At 49.8% G+C, this 19,265-nt stretch overlaps 1 protein-coding gene across 1 annotated transcript in view; it reads left to right on the top strand.

Moving 5' to 3' along the window:
- ST8SIA6 (ST8 alpha-N-acetyl-neuraminide alpha-2,8-sialyltransferase 6) overlaps positions 1–19,265 on the top strand; it is a 478,017-nt gene that overhangs the window by 101,216 nt on the left and 357,536 nt on the right. The window contains exon 2 of the mRNA XM_078663574.1: positions 9,873–10,001. Coding sequence (XP_078519700.1) covers positions 9,873–10,001 — 129 coding nt within the window. The remainder of the gene's footprint in view (positions 1–9,872; positions 10,002–19,265) is intronic.

The raw sequence follows: 19,265 nt of genomic DNA on the forward strand, positions 1-19,265 counted from the left end.
CCAAGAAACTGTGCTGGATGCATCATGTGGTAGGGAGTGTACACAATCCAGAATAAATATTGGCATGTTTAACAATTCCTTTAACCTTTTCTGTGCGACCGCGATTCCCCCTCCGGTGCTGGGCCCTAATAGAAACGGGCGTGGTCATGACGGAACGGTTCCGTCATGAGCACAGCTCAACCGTAGCTCATGACGGAACCGTTCCGTCATGAGCATGGAAAGGGTTAAGTGGGACACAATTGTATATGAGTAGTGCGACGTTTCCTGGGGTTCTGGTGTTCTATACGCAGGATTTGGTTTCAAGAAGGAGGTATAGGTTGGGTTATTTATTTATTTATTTAGAAGTTTGTAGAGCGCGCAGCTACCCCCCACGGGGGTGTCCCGGCGCTAAAGACATACAACAGCCAGAGAGGTTCAGTGACGACCAGGGGATACCGTGAGGGCTAGATCAGAGAAAAGAGCCAGGTCTTAAGTTTCCTTCAAAACAAAGGCTCTGATGTCAAAAATCTGAGTTCCGACGGTAGTAGGTTCCAAAGTTTGGAAGTGGCCACAGCAAAGGCCCTACCTCCCGTGCTTGCAAGACGAAATGAGGGCAAAACATTAAGCGAAGGTGATTAGATCTAAGATTCCGCGTTGCTTGTGTGATCTTCAGTCTGTGCCTCAAGTAGTCAGGGCCTCGTCCATTAAGAGCCCTAAAGGCAAGGGTCAGGGCTTTGAACTGAATGCAGAATCTCACTGGAAGCCAGTGCAGTTTGGCCAAATAAGGTGAAATAGAGTGGCGGTATGGAATGTTGCAAATCAGCCTGGCCGCTGAGTTCTGCACTGTCTGCAAACGATTGATGAGGTACGCCGGGGCTCCAGCATACAGACTGTTTGCTTAGTCCAAATGGGACGTAATTAGGGCATGGACTACTGTCCTGCGGGAATCAAGTGGTAGGAAAGGGATGATTTTTTTGATCATTCAAAGCTTTCCGAAACACAACGCCGAAACTTTATTGATTTGAGTTTTGCAGGAGAGGGCTGCATCAAATTGGAAGCCCAAATTACGGGCAGCTTGAACAGGTGCCGGGGGAGGATTGAGTTCAGCCGGCCACCAGAGGTTAGCGGAAATGGGAGATTTCTGATTAAAAAATAAGACCTCCGTCTTATCCGTGTTCAATTTTAGGCTGTTTGAGGACATCCAAGTGGCGATGGTCATCAGGCAATGACGAAAATTCGCCAGAGAGCTTTCAGAGTGGTCTTTTAAAGAAAACTCAAGCTGAGTGTCATCAGCGTAAAAGATCACTCTGACGCCCCAGGATTCCACCACTTTCGCGAACGGCATCAGGTACACATTGAACAAGAGGGTGCTGAGAGCAGATCCCTGCGGAACCCCCCATGTCAACGGTTTCTTGGTGGAGAAAAAAGATCCTAGCATGACTTGCTGAGATCGGTCCGTCAGAAATGATTTGATCCAGGCCAGCGGGGTCCCACCAACTCCCACCTCATGGAGACGCGTGAGCAGAATTTCATGCAAGATGGTATTGAATGCTGCGGATAGGTCGAGGAGGACCAGCATGGCCTCCTCTCCCCTATCCACGCACTCGCGAATTGACTCGGACACTTCTAGTAGAGCTGATTCAGTACTGAAGTCTGGCCTGAATCCTGACTGGGTGTCGTGAAGCAGCATGTTGGTTTCTAAATATTCGGATAGTTGTTCTTGTACCGCCTTCTCCAACACTTTTTCTGGCTTGGGAAGGAGTGAGATCGGTCGGTAGTTGCTGAAACACAATGGATCAACACCAGTTTTCTTTAGAATTGGAAGCAGCAACGGGTCCGATTGCAGGGAGGAGTTCCATATTTCTAGCAGGGAATTAATCACTAACGGGGCTATATTGTTCAGTATCTGTGCCGGGGCTGGATTAAGCGGAGATCCTGATTTGCATTTTAGGAATAAAGTCAAGGCATAATCTTTAGTCAGAGGTTTAAAAGAAGTAAACACTTCGGCACAGTTGGTGTCGTGACCTGGAGTTACTGCTATGAGGTTTTGATGAATTGTTGCCGTGATATTAGCGATTTTTTCATAAAAGAAATCAGACAGGCCTTCACTAAGCAATTGGCTGGGAGTGACGGGGCAGGACAGGGCAGTGGGATTAGCGAACTCTTTAACAATGTTAAAGAGGGTCTTGGTGGAGTTTTTCGCACTAATAATTTTTTCTGCAAAGTGCTGTTTCATGGTGTTGCGTTTGAGTTTGTGATACTCTTTGATGGCCAATCTATAGAGGGATTTGGCTGCCGGATCATAAGTCCTACAAAAGGGCGTGGTGATGGACGGAGCATCTGAATCACTCAAACACTCACACCCAGTCAAAAGATCTGGGTTTGATCCATCACCGTTCTTTAGCCCACTCTGCCACCCCAGTTCAGACATGGCTATACCCCTTTTTTGTACCGGATAATAAGTCCGGCGCCATGAACGCTCCAGTTTTTTGCATCTGCTTCTATTTTCCCGTAGTTCCAGAGTGAACCAGGGGGCCGAAGGTTTGGATCTAAGGGAGGTGAGGTTCTGCAAAGGTGCGATTTGCTCAATGGCAGCAGAAAGATCTTTATTAAATGTGGAGACAGCTACATTAAGATCGGCAGAGAATGAATCAGATCTACACCTATACGTTTGCTCGAGGGCGATGCATGTAACCTTGTGCCATTTTCTGCCCTGTTCTCTAATGGTGAAATCCCTCTTGGGCAGGCGGGGGAAGGACACTTCGAACGGGATCAAGTAGTGATCAGACCAAGTAAGAGGTATGGAGGGGAGAATCTTACATTTCACATATGATGTAGCTATTGGCAGTCATGAGAAAATCGTCAATAAATTTGAATCCAAGTTTGTTTGGGCCACTGGGGGGGGTGGGGCAGCACAGACCACAGACCAGCTTGTCGGTGCGAAAAAGGCTGCTTTATTGGAAACAGGTGCACCGTACAAAATAAATTCCGTTGACCTCGCTGTACAAAACTAAGTCTCGCTAAATATATTCTTCCTAACGTACCCCCCACCCCCTCCCCTAAACATGGTTCTCCCCTGCAACAATTATCAACACAAACTTGCAATTCCCAACTTCCTACCTACCCAACTAGATAACTTCTTGTATCTACCCCGTTCCACTTCAGTATTTCTGAGAATAAGCCGCGGGATGGCGAGAGAGGAAGCAAGGACTTCACGACTTGAAATGAAAGTTTCAATTTACCTCTCGACCCGATGGCTCATGGAGCATTGACTTCTTACGTTTCTAGTTTATTCTCAGAAATACTGACAGAGCTTTAGAAAACATATACCCGTACCACAGGTATTGTATATTAAATCACTTGTATATATTTCACATATTGATAGCAACATAGTGAGTGACAGAGGGATCTTACTCCGTCCTGACGAAGAAGCATTACAGCTTCGAAACATGTTGAAACCCCCAGGAGAACCAGTACATTACTAGCATGATTTCTCTGACCCACCCTTTATAACTGTACCAGCCTATGACCAAATAAAGTTTTTTTGTATCCATAAGGCCAGGTATTTTTTAACATCACTTTTTCATTCAACCCTGACCCTTTTCACTCACAACAAATACACCTCACATAGCACTTACAAAAACCAAGTGCTCCAGCGTAGTCGCCAGTCGTAGCACGCCCCGCCGCGTCCCGCAGCGGGGTGGGAAGACCGTGATGATGAAGCATGACACCAAGGGCCCGTTTGGTGTGTGAGGGGTATTTGAACAAATACTGTGTATGCCTTACACCTCTAGACATACAGAAACCTCTTTGAGGTGGATCATATGATATGGCAGCCTGACCACTGGCACCTTACCTCCAACAAATCCCTCTTCATCTGCTTCACCAATGCCAGGCCCCTGCACTGAACCAAATTATTCTCTCCCAGGTGGATGAGTAACACATCCGGACACACCGCCCGCCGACCGGTCCCCAGAAGCTCCTCCCACACCATTGGGTATACCGTACCTGTCTCCCCGGGACCCAACACAACCCACTACACTGCCGCCGTTGGTCGGTCTTGGAACCCCGTAACAGCACCGCCACCTCCCGAGCCTCCTTAAGCCCCAGCAGTTCCGAGATTCGAAAAGCCCCAAAATACATCCACAACATGAATGTGGAAAACAGAATGTCTCCTCTTGGTTGTGGCAAATCTTCGGCAACAGCTATATCAAACCTGCGAGCATACCCGCAGTGATGGCCTGGCAGTGACTGACCCTGCCACCCCTCTCCCGCACCCAACCTTCCAATAGGCGCACTCCCTGTTCACCCGCAGACGGTGCGTAACTCCACCACAACTTCCCCATGAAAGCGACAGCCGACAACTTGACGGCAATTGTCTCTTTCGACATCCCCCTGTCCATCATCCGCAGCATAAACTGCACCACTTGTTCGCCTCTCCTCTTAGCCACAGATCGTCCTTCTGCACTGCCCCACTTTCCAAAAATTCCCGCCATGCTTGCTCGTACGCTCTCCAGGTAGAAATGGCCACCGACGCTCTTACCAGTTGTACGACCCTGTCTCTCCCACTGACCACAGCCCCACCGGCACCGGCGTCTTGCATTCGTCCACCTCCGTGGCTAGCCCATGAAACCTCTGCCACTGTGAACAAGACTAAGCATCCGCAATGTTATTGTCCACTCCTGGCACATGACAGGCTTGAAACAAAATGTCATGTTCAAAACATCGCAGTACAAACACCCTTATAGACTTAAGCACCTGTGGGTCCCTGGCTGACTGCCTATTGACAACCTGCACTACCGACATTTTGTCCACTTTGAAAATCACCCGTTTGTGCGCTACCTCCCGTGCCCACACCGTCACCACTACCACCAGCGGGAAGAGCTCCAAGAGCGCGATGCTCTGCCCCCGCCCTGCCACTGCGGCGGCCATTCCTCCATGCAACACATCCCCCGCCAGTACAGACCGAAACCGCCCACGCCCGCCGCATCTGACGAGATGGCTACGTCCCATTCCCTCCTTCGTCCCCGCCGACAATCGCAGGTAATGATGTGGCAAAGCTAGTCCGACAGCGCCAAACCAAGCCGTCTGCAAAAAGTACAGACTGCATGACGCGGCATGCAAAATTCAAATGCCCCAGCAGAACCTGTACCCCCCGCACCGTCAATTTCTGTTTCCTCTACATGTCGTCCACCAATGCCATCATATGTACCTTCTTGTCCTCCGGCAGGCGTGCTTCCATGGCCACGGAGTCGAGCTCTATTCCCAGAAATGACAGCACCGTACTGGGATCCAGCGTCTTCTCTGGCGCCAGGGGCACACCCAGGTAGCCCATGAGTTCCATAAAACCGTACAGCTGCTGCTGGCAGTCCACTGAACCAGGCCGTCCCACCAGGAAGAAGTCATCCAGGTAGTGCGTCACCGTCTCTTTGCCTGTGTGCCTGGAAAAAACCCACTGCAAGAAGGTACTGAAGCACTCAAACAAGGCGCATGAGATCGACCACCCCATGGGCAACTCGGTCCACAAATATGTCCCCCTCAAACTGGACCCCCAACAGCTGGTGATCCTCTGGATGTACTGGTAGCAGCCTGAATGCCGACTTAATTTTGCATTTTGCCATGAGGGCGCCCGCCCCTACCGAGGCCACTAGCCATCGTGACACGTCCACGGAAGAGTAAGACACCGATGACAGCTCTGCCGATATATAATCGTTTACCGACGTCCCTTCTGGCCACGACAGGTGCTGAATCAGGTAAAATTGCCCTGGCTCCTTCTTCGGCACCACGCCGATAGGAGAAATAATCAAATCCCGAATGGGCGCCTCCCGAAAGGGGCCCGCCATTCGCCCCTCTTGCACCTCCTTGAACAACTTGTCCCGTACCACCGCCTTGTGCACATTGACCGATTTCAAATTCTTGGCCCACCTGGCAATCTGTGGACCTTCGTACCCCAGCCGGAAACCCTCCCAGAACCCCCACCGCAACACACTTGCGTCTTCAGTCCGTGGATAAGATGCTAGGAGGGTCTCCAGCTGGTCCTGCTTAGCCGGCGTATGAGCCTTTTCCCAGTGCCCAAGTCCCCCCTTTTCCTCCCCTGCCCCTGGTCTGGGTCCCTGATGCCGTGGGCTGCTGACTCGGATTCCGCCCCCAACTCCCCAGCAATGCACTACTAGGTGTCGTTTCCCGCATTTGGAGCAGTCATGCCTAAAGCGATAGTACTGTCTGGCACAAGCGCCCTTGTTGTAGTCCCAACATGCTCCCACTGTGGGATTAGCAGCACCCTCTCCCTGTCCCACCCGCCCACGGGTGGGGCGGGCCAGAAGGGGGTGAGGCACAAGCGGTAGGCCGCTAGCCTTATAGATTGTCTTACCAAACTTTGCCCCCATGGTCTGTTGATACAAGTCCGAATCGAGCTCCCTCCACTTGCCTCCAGGTCCGCCGCCAAGCGTGCTCGAAACTTTTCATCATAATGCGACCACGCGAAGCCCCATACGTGACTTGCGCCCACCGGGTGACGTCCATATATTTAAAAAGCGCAACCGCCCGATCCGGGTACTACTCGCAGTACACGCTGGCGAATATCAAAAACCCTGCTGACCAATTCTCTATGTTCAGAGGGACCTTGGGCCACTTAGCCAGCTCCTATTCCTTCTTCTTCGACCCCTCCTTCGCCGTCAGCTCACCCTGCAAGAGCTTCAAAATATCTACATAGTCCCCTTTCCAAATCTTTTCCTTGGTGGCCAGTGACAAGTGCGCCCCAAGGGGTTTCGTAATACCCATGTAAGGTAACTTGCGCACTGGTATATCGTGACTCTCCTTTCCTTCCTTAACCTTCTTACTCCCCCCGTCCATCTTAGTGTCCCCGGCCCCGCCGACGCCTGCCTCGTGTGGGCTCACCCCGTGCCCCTCACATACGTTCCTTTATTAAGGCACACCCCTTCTTTCCCTCCTTTAGCATCCATCCCCATTAACACCGTACCCCATTGGGCCCCGACTGACCCGCTCCCCGCTCCGCAAACTTCCTTACCTGGCATCAAGGTTGGCGTCTGCACCGGATCCCGCCGCCTAACAAGTGGAGCGGGGGGGCCATCACTCTCTCCGCTCCACACCTCTTTTGTGCCTGCAACACACTAGGAACAAAATTATTCCGTTCCCCACGTCCTTTCCCGCCCCCGCTCTTCCCAAATTCCCCCCTCCTATGTGCTGTCCTCCTCATAATCCAGCTGGGACATCCCCTCCACCTGATCCAAACCAATGACACCCTCACAATCTCGCCATCGCCGCCCTCCACGGCACCAGCCAGCTCAGTCGTGCCCTTTCCATACAAGTGCGTAGCAGCTCCCCCAAAGCAACACTTTCCCTCCTCCTCTCCTCATGATACTCTTCAGGGTCCCGATCAGCACTGACGGACCTCCGCCCCCATCCCCGGCGGCCGTCTCGACCCTTCGGGTGGGGCTGGCAGGGACTTACCGCCTGCCTCTCGTAAGACACCATCGTCCACCCCTTACAGGCCCTGACCACTCCAGCCCTCCTGTACCCCCTTGGCCTAGATGTCGCAGAGTTCACCAGCCCAGGCCCCGGGATCCGCCGACCCGGAGCCACCGGAGCCACCCCAGCCACCCTTGCGCCAAATCCCTCGCCCCTCGCGCCCCACTCCTTGCTCGCCGCCCCCCAAACCCACCCCTGTGGTCTGCGGCCCACCCGTCCCCCCAGACTCTCCACCCTCCAGGGATATTCGGCACCCTCCCCCGCTCCCCGTCCTCCTCCTCCCCCGAGCTGTCAATCAAGAGGGGAGATGCCCCTCCATCACTCTCTTGTGTCGGGGCATCCCCCCGCCTGCCTCCACCTCAGTGCCTGTTTCTGCCCCTTCCGGTCCCTCCCCCGCCGCCGCGCCCCCCTCCCACAACGATTCTCCCCCTGGGGGCTCCATTCCCGGCGCCCCCCCAGCCCCTTCCACAAACTTCAGAGAAGGCCTTGGGGCCGCGCCCCGCTTCCCCTGCCACCTCATACCCGGCGCTGCCGCTCCCTCCATGTAGCCGTGCCTCCTACCATCCCCCGTCCCCTGGCCGCGTCTCTCCCTCCGCCCCAGCCGCTGTCGCACCCGCGGCGGTTCCACCAAAGCGCCGTGGCATCGCTCACCACGCACCACGGTGGCCTCACCTTAACGCCGGGCCACAGGATGTCCATGTGGCCCGCATCTTCAAGAAGGCGAAGGGCCTCCACCACCCGGGGATTTTCCCAACGCGCCATCGTCACCGAGGAGTACAACGATCAAAGTACACCACACACAACTTCACCGTCCGCTGCCTGAAGGCCCAAGAGCCAAGAATGAGGCCAAAGGCAAGATAAGCTCCAAGCCCAACACAATAAGCCACAAAGAAAGAAGCCCCACAACCGGCTGCTGGGTCACTACCACCAAAATGGTGGGTAGGTCCCTAAAATGGCCGGCTAAATATGCTGCCAGCTCAAAGCCAGCCCAAAAGTAGCCCACCCAGCCCAAAAGAAGCCCAGGAAGCCCAACCAGCCCAACTGTGGTGCTGGCAGCCCCCCCCCTGGCCCAAAGCCCCCCAGGAGGAGCAGGCCTCCCGGTGGTCGGCCGCCCCTCCCAAAGCCCTATTGTACGTCAAATAGAGATTGGGTAAATATACATGGAACTTAGATAAAAACATAAGGTTCAATAGCTGGCATCGCTCCAAGCAATCATGTTTTCCCTGTGGTTTTGCACAGACACTCAGATTGCTGTCCATTCATTGTAGGAACCACGTGTCACCTGGATAAGAGTAGAATTCAAAGCCAAAAGTGTGAATATGCTATTCCTTCTGATACACGTTAAGGTTATATAGGGCTTGGGTGTTGCAGGAGCCTATTAGGACACCATTTGGAAAAAGGTGAAATCTGAAAGTGAAATTGCTTTGGTGACGGGGGGGAGGTAGGAGACAGACTCGAATCAGTCATATAGGAAATCAACTTCATCGCACTGTCCAGGACTGTAGCTAAATAGAGGTAATTCATCCAATACCCCCCACCCCAAATAATGACCCAAATATAAAGTGTGGGCTCTCCCCCAAATTAAAAAAATGTATTGCATTCAGGTGTACTACCTACTCCTCCTCCCCAAATAATGTGCTTAGACCTCAACCACCTCCTCTTAATGAGTGCTGTTGCCACATGAACGAACAGGGCTACCATTCACCATCTTAGACCAAGTAACTAAGCAATGCTAAGTAAGCAAACAAGTACCCATGTTAAGATTTGTCCATACATTTTGACATGCTCCAAATATATTTTTTTTCTGCAACATCGCAGAGCCACTGATATGTAGTTGTAGTTTTAAAGTTGATTACAACCATTGTACAATCCAGCAGAGTTTATAAACCAGTAATCTGTGGATGTAGCGGCCGATTCACAAAGAGTTTCCTGTGATTTACTCTTGTGATACTCCTGGCTTACTCATATACTTTAGGAGTGCGCTTAGAGTGAGCCTTCATGCCTAAAACACAGAAGCAAGCCAGGAGAACTACAAGAGTAAGTCACAGCTACTTGTAGCAAAGTCTTTGTGAATTGGCCCCAATGTTTCCAAGCCTTTGGGGAACTGTTTATCATCCTTGTTTATCAATGGTTCTTCAAATGAATTCTCAAAACTCTACAGTTCTAACCCAAAGGAAGGCTTCCAAGTTACCTTGCTTTATCCCAGAACAGGTAATTTCGCCACATTTCTGCTAATATGTCAGCACATTCCCTTTTTCCATTGGATTCACATAGATTACTTTTTAATGGAAGGTGAAGAGTAGGTGGGTCCTATTTATTTGTGATGATATTTCTAATGTTGGACCTCAACTGGAATCTGTTTTGCTTTTGTAATTTGAATCAACCTGCCATCTTTCCTTTTTTAGGAATCAACACAATAAAGAACGAAAACCTTCCCTCAACATTACACAGCCAAGACAGGGTCAACTTGTAAGCAGAAATGTAGTTGCATCTACTTCAAAACCAGACCATCGAACATCCCAATCCAATCAGAGGTATGTGGCCTTCCTGGCCTTTGTTTTACGCTTACAGTAAAATATTGTGTTCATTTAAAAAAGCAGAGCAAATGTGCCAATAGAAAATAGGTATCTTGTTGCTTGATTTAGAGGGGGCCCTGGTAGTAATTTTAATCGATTAATATAGTGAGATTTTGGTTGAGGGTTCTTGTAGAAAGAGTTTTCGTACATGCAGGTGCTAAGGTTAGAATTGTGTTTTCTGGATTGAAAAAGCTGAGGAAATAGCGAATATATAGGTATAAGTAAAGACCTCTGCCTCGGCCCTACGTGTAAACATGGCTGTTACAAGTGACAAGAAGTGAGAAAAAATAATGGCAAAGGATAAAAAAAAGGCCCTCAGTCTGCTTTTTACCTATGCTTTTATATAAAAAAAGAAGTTGTTTGTAAAAATCGATAAACCCCAAATGCAAGATATAGGAGCTACAAGAAGATGACTTATTTTCAGGAAAAGATATTCGTTCACATGTCTGAGGTCATGCTGGAATAGAAGGGAATGTTGTTAGGTTTCGGCTACCGTCGCACTGCGTAAGCAGTGGGCGGAGCCGAAATCTTTTGTCTGTAGTATGGGGGCTGAACACGCCCCTCTTCTCCATTGGCTGGCCTCGTAAATCCTGGCCAGCCATTGGAGGAGAGGAGCGTCACTCAGTTCAGGGCCCGCCTTGACGCGATTCGGGGGCGTTTCCGTGTCTTTTTTTAAGTCACGCCCTCTCCTCTTCCCATTGGCTGGAATTTTACCTTCCAGCCAATGGGAAGGGGAGAGCACGCAAACACGCCCCCGAATCCCAAAATGACCTTGTTTTATTGGCTACTTGGATCCCGGGCGGAATCCGACCTCCGCAGCAAACTGAAGCGTCAAGGAGCAGAACGGTAAAGTGGCTGCCGCTGTGCCCCTGTTTATGTTACACATTCTGGTACAAGTGTATGTGTCCTCAAATGCATTTTGCGATGTTGCTCGGCTTGTTTTAAGATTGTTTTGCAGTTTTATTTAGAGCGAACTGGTCCCGAAGGTATTGGAGCGTGAGCACTAGATACATTGAGCAAGGGTTTTAGGCACGGGGAGATTAAGTAGTTTGCACAGAATCACACGATGTTTAGCCGACGCAGAGACTCGAGCCGGGGATGCCACATCACGTACCCAGCCTCACTACTCCAGGTGAGCACCTCCCAGTGTTTACCGGAAAAGCTTCGCCTTCTGAAGCAGCTGAGCGGCTGCAAGAGTGTGTGGCGCACACTGGGGTCGTCTCTACGGAGCCTTTGAGCCCGAACGTTCTCCACGACTCCGTCCGCAGGTCTCTGTGATTAAAAATGAAAACATTTGGGTGTTGCATGTATGTTCGCACAAAAGGGCAGAGAGGATTACACACACGATTAAGGATGGGGCTCCTTTTCAGTATTTTTTAGGTACTGGAAGGGATGATCAGCAAGAGATACGCAAGTAGATGAACAATATGTATAATCGGGGCCAGATAAGGGTCTTAAACGTAATTCGGAAATTTAAACTACAAATCCCAGCATTCTTTCGTCACGTGATGTTGCACGTACGGTTAACTGGCCGTAATGGAGGTTTTGGCATTTGAAGTGAATAACAGGCAAAGCGGAGCGTAGCCAGCAGTCAGCAGCGGGAACAACAAACGTTGAGAACAATCGTGTAACACTTCAAAGTAAGTGCGAAAATACACGATCTAACAAGAGACTAGGAGGCAGGAATGGTCGATAGAGAGAGTTTACAAATGTATTTTGTTTATTATTTATAGTGGCAACGTATGTGGAATCTTAGCGGTATATCGGGAACAGTTGGAGATTAAGAACACACTCTTATGTACACGGGTCCAGTACCTTGGAAGTAATTTGAGAGATAATCGTGGTTTGAAATGTTGTTACTGAATAGTTTTTCAGGTATAACAAGCGGTCTATAGTTTATTTTCGCAACGGACTACATAGAAAAGAAGTGTGGACCTTGAAGTAGTTGTACAGCCTTATGTAGTGTCACCTTTCATATACACTACGGGTGAGTGCGTAGTTCAAAACAACACATGAAGAGTAATTATATACTCCGCACTATGACTAATGGTTACTATACATCTAGTTGCAGATGTTAAAGATTTAGCGTCCCGATCATCCCGTTTGCATAGATTGTCACGAAGGTGATTCCGGTTGATTAAAGCGGCGGTGAGTTTCCTAGTATTGTAGTTGTGTAGTGGCAGAGGAAGGATGTTTTGGAGTTGATTACGAACAGCGCTGATATATTAATGGTTACATTGAATATTCACAAAATTGTGAACGTTGAGTTCAACAGGCACAGTGCACACTAGAGCAGGGCCATCCTGTTCATGGTTTGAATAAAAATGAATGGGCGCCATATATTGAATGTAACCAAAACATCAAAGGCGGGAATAAAACAGGACGCAATGCTAGCGCAAACCCTCGACCCCCGGAGAAGTAAACAGCGTGAACGTCCTTGCAGCTGGTGAACGCACGCACATAAACATATAGAAGGGCACACTGCACAGCTAAGCGATATTTAGTTTATATACTGCCGAGGCCGCTCTTGCTGAACGATGAGCGCTTTAGTTCCGGCGGTGTTTAAGAGGAGGAAAGTTCGATTTGTGTCTGTGTGGGGGGTGTTCTCAATAGGGGGCACGGGTAGCCCTAGTCCTTCTGGGTAAGAACCCCTTGCTCACAAACAAGAGTGAGACAACCCATAGTCCTAAGGGGGGCTCAGTACTCTGTGGGAAAGGGGGTGGGGGGGATGGGACACGAAATGCCACTGCCTCCTCCCCACCCCTCACACTTTGTGTCATCATCTCCCAATACTTTTCCTTTTTAACTTTAACATAATCACAGGCTCTCTGCACGAACTGTTATTGCATCATGACATTTGACAAATGGCTATAAATGTGATAAATGTCAACATTTATAGTTTCGTCTAATGTTCTTTCACCATGACTTAGTCTGCACTGCAGATGACTACACCGCTTTAGCTCTGAGATGGTAACTTTCCTTTAATTGCAATAACTCCACACGTAGAATCTAATTTGATTATCAGAGCTGGCTAACACTGTCATTAAAGTTTAATGCTTTTTGATTGATTGTGCCCATGTTAAAATCTAGAAAATATAATTGCAGTGTCAGCTTCTCCTTGTAAAGCGGATCTTCAAAGGTTCATTCAACTTTTGTTTTGTAATTAGATTTGACAAAGAATTATCATTTGCCTTCAGGAGTCAATTTTGCTTATTAATTGGTGCATTCTGTCTTTAAGAGACAAAAAGGTGCAGATATAACTCCATTATCGTATCTGCCCACATCTTAACATCATACGCGCACATACACTATGATTGGTAAGTGATGTACACTACGTCAGCGACGGTTGTATTTATAAAACTGACGTAACGTGCGCACTCCTTATAAGGAAAGGCGTCACTTGGTGTTTACTCTTTACTAACCACAGATCTGCAGATTCCACTCTGAAGCCTGCAGCCGACGGTGTCTGCCTACAGTGGATCTCTATAAATTGGTATTGACACGGAACAAGCCGTGGGTGGAAATATTTATTTATATGAAGTAGTGTGGCTCACTGGTTAGAGGCGGCAGACCCGAGAGCAGAGGACGGCCCGGGACCAGGGTTCGATTCCCGACGCGGCAGGTTTCTGGACCAGGGTCAGCGGACTCGATAATTCTCTCGCCTTGGTGCCCACTCTGATCAGCGATCACACTCGGCAACTCTGGGCATTAGCTTGCCTCATCTTCACTAACGGCCCCACCAGACCGCCGGGGATGCCTGGTCTCACCCTGGAGGTACCCATTAAGGGACCATCTCTCAGGGAAGCCAGGAAGGGTTTCGCAGCGGTCGAAGCGCGGAGATACTCCTCCGGGAGTCGATCCTAGCGCTATATAAACTTGCAATTAATTAATTAATTAATTAATTTAGCTCTTAAGTGGAACAATTGTCAGGCCGGCTAATCTGCAGGGATTCTCCCTGAGGCTTCGGGCCGAGACGGTCAATACGGTCTCTGGTTTCTAGATGTCTCTGCTGTTGCAGGCCCGGGACGTGGCTAGGCACGGAGAGCAGATGGGGACAAGACCCCCACCCCCATTTTAGCGGATCCCTAGCTCGACAACTCAGGGTGCATATGGTATAACGCCCTATGGGCCATTATTACAGAACAAGCATTTACAATCCAACGGTTTCGCCTTTGGAAAAGTTAGAGCTATTAGCAATGTAAATGACAATGCCATTCATTTATCTGTTTTCAAAACCAACACATAAATACAAATTTTGTCATTTACAATGCCAATAGCTCAAACTTTTCCAAAGCCGAAACCGTTGCATTGTAAATGCTTGTTTTTGTGTCTGGTATCCAGGCAGTGAGTTAAATACCCTCCATCGACATTTGTGTTTACCTTACGGCCAAGATATCTAATCCTGGCATGTCACGTCTGCCTTCTATTCTTCTAATGTTGGCAAATTGAAAACTATTGCATTGGCTAATAGCAACACCGTATATTTATATCGTATAAAAGCATACTGTATAAAGGGATACACAAAACAAATCATTACTTTTGCAAAGCACCAAGTAGAGGATGATTGCTGGATGGACAAGAACATTGTAGCCTTTAACCCCTTCGCTGCGGCGGCTATTCCGCCGCAGTGCTAGGGGATTGGGGGGCCGCGCGGCGCTCCCATGCTCGTGACGGAACCGCTCCGTCACGAGCCTCGGGTGCGCTGTGCTTATGACGGAGCGCTTCTGTCACTGCCCCGCCCACTCAATAGAACATCCAGCGCAGGCACGGAATCCGCGCCGCGCAGGTGCGCCGAGCGGGCCGTGACGGAACCGCTCCATCATCAGCACAGCGCGTCCGTGGCTGGTGACGGAGCGGTTCCATCACCAGCATGGGAGGGGTTAAACAGGAGGTTTATTCTTCAGATTGGAAGTTGCAGTTGAATGTTCTATGAATAGATGCATGGATATGTTGAAGTGAAGCAAGTAACAGAAAAGCCACTGTTAAATCTCGACAAGGCGACTTGCTTTAGGAATTTTGCTTAGGTGAGACACTGTCTGTATGTCATTTATGGAGGAAAAGACAGGGATGGCATTTTAGACATAGGGTCACTCCTCACACTAAAGATAAGAGCTTGATTCATCAACTCCTAAAAGAAGATGAATATGTTTTTAAATGACCCAAAATGGCAAGATCAAATGTGTAAATTTGAATTTTAAAATATTTATAGAGCGCTCTTATACCGAAAACGGTTTCATGGCGCTAGATAGCCGAGGATCAGTGGGAAGCGGATTAAGCTGCGACGGATCTGGAGAACAAGAAGGTCTTCAATTGCTTACGAAACTCCAGATAGGAGGGAGACATCCTGAGGGCAGGTGGAAGTGAGTTCCAAAAGGATGGAGCCAGCACAGCAAATCTGGCCCCCCCGGCCTTCTGTTTCCTAAAACGAGGAACTGACAGAAGGGCCAGGTGAGTGGAGCGAAGTTCTCTAGACGGAAGATATGGAGAGATAGCTTCGCACAAGAAGGTGGGGGCGGTCCCAGATCTGGCCTGGTAGGTAATGCAGCCCAGCTTGAAGAGCGCCCTCTCCCTCACAGGGAGCCAGTGGAGGGACTGAAGCAAGGGGGTCGTGTGATTGGACCTGGGGAGCCCAAAAATCAGGCGAGCCGCCTGATTTTGAATCAGTTGGAGTCGGTGGATAAGGTAAGCCGGGGCACCGTTAAGAATAACATTCCCATAGTCAAGGCGCGACAGCACCATGGCCATGAGAATGAGTTTGAGTGCGGCAGCAGAAAAAAAACGTGAAACCCTCCGGATAGTCCGGAGGGAAAAGAAACAGGCAGACACCACAGAACTGATCTGAGTGTGGAGGGTGAGCTGTGGATTAATGAAAATACCCAGAGTTTTGACTTTAAGGGCTGGGGGGGGGGGGGAACCGAGGGAAGGGGGCCAGAAGGAAGGGGACCAAGGACTGCAACCACCCCCCGTCAGGACCAGCTCGGTCTTGTCCGGGTTTAATTTGAGGTGGTTGCAGTTCATCCACCCTTGGATGAAAAGCATAACCTTCTGGAAATTGGAAGACGAGGAAGGGGAGGATGAAAGGTTGAAAATAAGTTGGAGGTCATCGGCGTAGTTGAACACCGAGACCTCCATCTGCTGTAAAGAAAAAATGAGGGGTGAGATGTATAAGTTAAATAATAAAGGGGATAGGGAGGAGCCTTGTGGAACTCCACAGGTCACCCTCCTGGAGGGGGCCGTGAAGTTAGCAAGTTGGACGGCCTGCTCCCTATCGGTCAAAAAGGAGCGAAGCCAGGCAAAGGCCGTGCCCCCAATGCCCGCCGCTTGGACACGGGTTAACAAGATGTCATGGTCCACCGTGTCAAACGCGGCGGACAGATCTAACAGGACTAGGGCCTGTGGTCGGCCAGTGTCAATCCCCTCCCTTAATTGATCCATCACCGACACCACTACCTTCTCGGTTGAATGCAGCGGGCGGAAGCCCGCCTGTCGGGTGGAGAGGGCGCCCGTGGATTCTACGAAGGAACTGAGAGACCTGGTGACGTGAGCCTCTGAGACCTTCGCAAGGTAAGGGAGGAGGGAGATAGGGCGGTAGTTGGAGGGCAAAGATGGGTCCGCCCTTGCCTTTTTCAAAATAGGGATGACAACTGCCGACTTGTGAGCGGAGGGGACGGTGCCGATACTAAGGGAGTGGTTAATAAAGGTAAGAGGAGGAGAGTAGCAATTGGAGAAGAGCTCTTTAAGAGCAAATGCAGGGCCTATATCCTGGGGGGAGCCCGATTTGATCCGGGCCAGGAGGGGGAGCAGGGAGTCTCGGGTGAGGAGGGGGAACTCAATGAGTGAGGGGATGGGGAGGGTAGGAAGGGCAGGGGAAGGAACCAAAAGTGAGGGGGGGATGTTGGCCTTGATAAGGGCAATCTTCTCAAAAAAATAAGAATTAAGGGAGTTGCACAGAGTTTGAGATGGAGGGATTTTAGGGGTCGCCCTGTCGGAAGCAGCAAGCTCATGAACAGTGGCAAAGATCTCTTTTGGCTGGTTATCTGCTGTCAGAATTCTCCCTGAGAAGTACTCCATCTTAGCTTTTAGGATGTCATGTTTGTACTCTTTCATAGACTGACAGAAGTAAGTTTTAAGCAGGGGGCAGTAGGAGCGGCGCCAGGCACGTTCGGCTCTGCGGGTGGCAAGCTTTTTGTCCCTTAAGGCAGGGGTAAACCAACGGTTAGCCGCATGAGCGCGTTTAATAGTCACTCTCTTAAGGGGGACGGTGGAGTTACACGCCTTTAGCAGCCAGTTGTTAATGGCGGAGAGCTGAGTGGGAAGGGAGAGGTCGTTGAGCTCTGGACTGGTTGCCGCAAGGGCAGAGCAAACCGCGGGGAGGACCGCCTTGTCCCACTTTCTGGCCCAGATGTTTTTGGGCAGAGGGGGTTTAGGCGGCCGTCCGAGGTCGGCCGTAAAGGAAATGAGGGAATGGTCGGACCAAGAGCACGGAGCGATAGTTGGAAGATCCATGGGGATGTTAAGGGACCAAATTTGGTCAAGTTGGTGACCTTTGATGTGGGTAGCCGTGCGAAGCTGAGGAAGGAAGTTTAGGCTAGTAAGCAAAGCCGTGAACTCCTTGGATCTAGTGTCTTCAGCTTGGTCATTCGGCCAATAATTCAGATCTCCGAGTAGTAGTATAGCGGAGTTGTTCACCACGAGCGTGGCCAGAAGATCCTCAATAGCTGGTAAAAAATCAGGGGTGGGCTTAGGCGGGCGGTAGAGAAGTACACAGGTTAGGGGTACCCCAAAAGAAATGGAGCGGACTACTAAGCAGTCCACAGCCGGAATCACAGGGGACGGTAGGGTTTGGAAGAGGAAGTCCGTGCGGGTAATTAGGGCCACGCCGCCCCCAGTCTTCCCCCCTAGGCGGTCCCTCCTGATGGCCGAGTAAGTGGGAGGTAATATGGACAACAGGCTGGGTAGCGAATCGTCCCTGAACCATGTTTCCGTGAGGAAAAGCAGGTCAGGCTGCCGTGAGTCGAGCAGATGGAAAAGCTCAAGTTGGTGCCCCACCGCAGACCTGGTGTTAAGGAGGATCGCAGATGTACCGGGTTTGGGGGTATCGGGGGTGCGAAGGGGAGTATTAACAGGTCTAGGGGGCGGCCTAATAAGGATGGGAAGGGAGTGATGAAGCTGAGGGAAGGGAGTGTCAGGGCGCGGGGGAACCGGGTTGGGGTTGCGTAGGCCAAGTGAGCCAATGCGTTCCAGTGCAAGGGTTGGCGGGAAGCGGGGGTGCCAGAGAGAGTGAAGCGTTGCCGAAGAGTACCTAATGGAAGTTTGGGCAGGGTGACCAGGCCCGGGCCCCGGCCAGCCGCGGACGGGCGCAGACGGGCTTAACTCTGGCGCGACTCCGGCGCGCCTACGTCGCGCCCGCTGCGCTCGTCCGCTGCGCTGACGAGAGGGAGCCATCTAAATAGTGATGGGATCAGGGGGGAGTGGCTAAGATGTTCCAGGCCGACTGCCCAACCCAAAATGGCGCCCACAGTCGTAAATGAATAAGACATTGACTGAAACGACGGGTAGGATATGCAAACATATTTTTGGACTCATCTGATGTGTACATCAATGTTTATTTATTTATTTATTTTATTTTGAAGGTTCCACAGTGTATTGATTTTTTTCTAAAGGTATTTGAACATTTGAATGTATTTATTTTATAATGTTACACCTAAAATGGTACTTAATCTGGGAGAGGCTTGGTTACTTTGTGAGAAGAAACTGAAATCAATGTGCAGCTGCTAAACATGACTCATCCGCCTCCCATGCATGACTGGGTGGTACACATGATGTTAAGGAATGTCCAGTTGCATCTGAGTGAAACTGAATCACAGGATATCAACCCAGAATTTCTGGTGGTTTCTGTTAATAGTTGGCTCTGGTTTCTATTCTTTACTCCTCCTCATTCTTTCTTTTGTCATTTCCCCCCCTTATTTTCTTCCTTCGGATTTTCTTTTTTTTTAATATAGTTGTGTATAAGTTATTATATTCTTTCCACATGGACTTTGTTATTCTTTCATTAAATGCTCTTTAGCTGAAGGTGTAAATAAATAAGTCAATGATTAAAATAATGATGGCAATTCACTAAGGATTTTTTTGCATATTAGTTCTCTTAACCTTTATTTTTTACATTGAATTTTGAAGGATTTAAAAAAAATGTAAATTAACTTATTATTACCATTTTTGGCT

Source organism: Lissotriton helveticus, chromosome 10, assembly GCF_964261635.1.
Source record: "Lissotriton helveticus chromosome 10, aLisHel1.1, whole genome shotgun sequence".
Taxonomy (NCBI): Eukaryota; Metazoa; Chordata; class Amphibia; order Caudata; family Salamandridae; genus Lissotriton; species Lissotriton helveticus.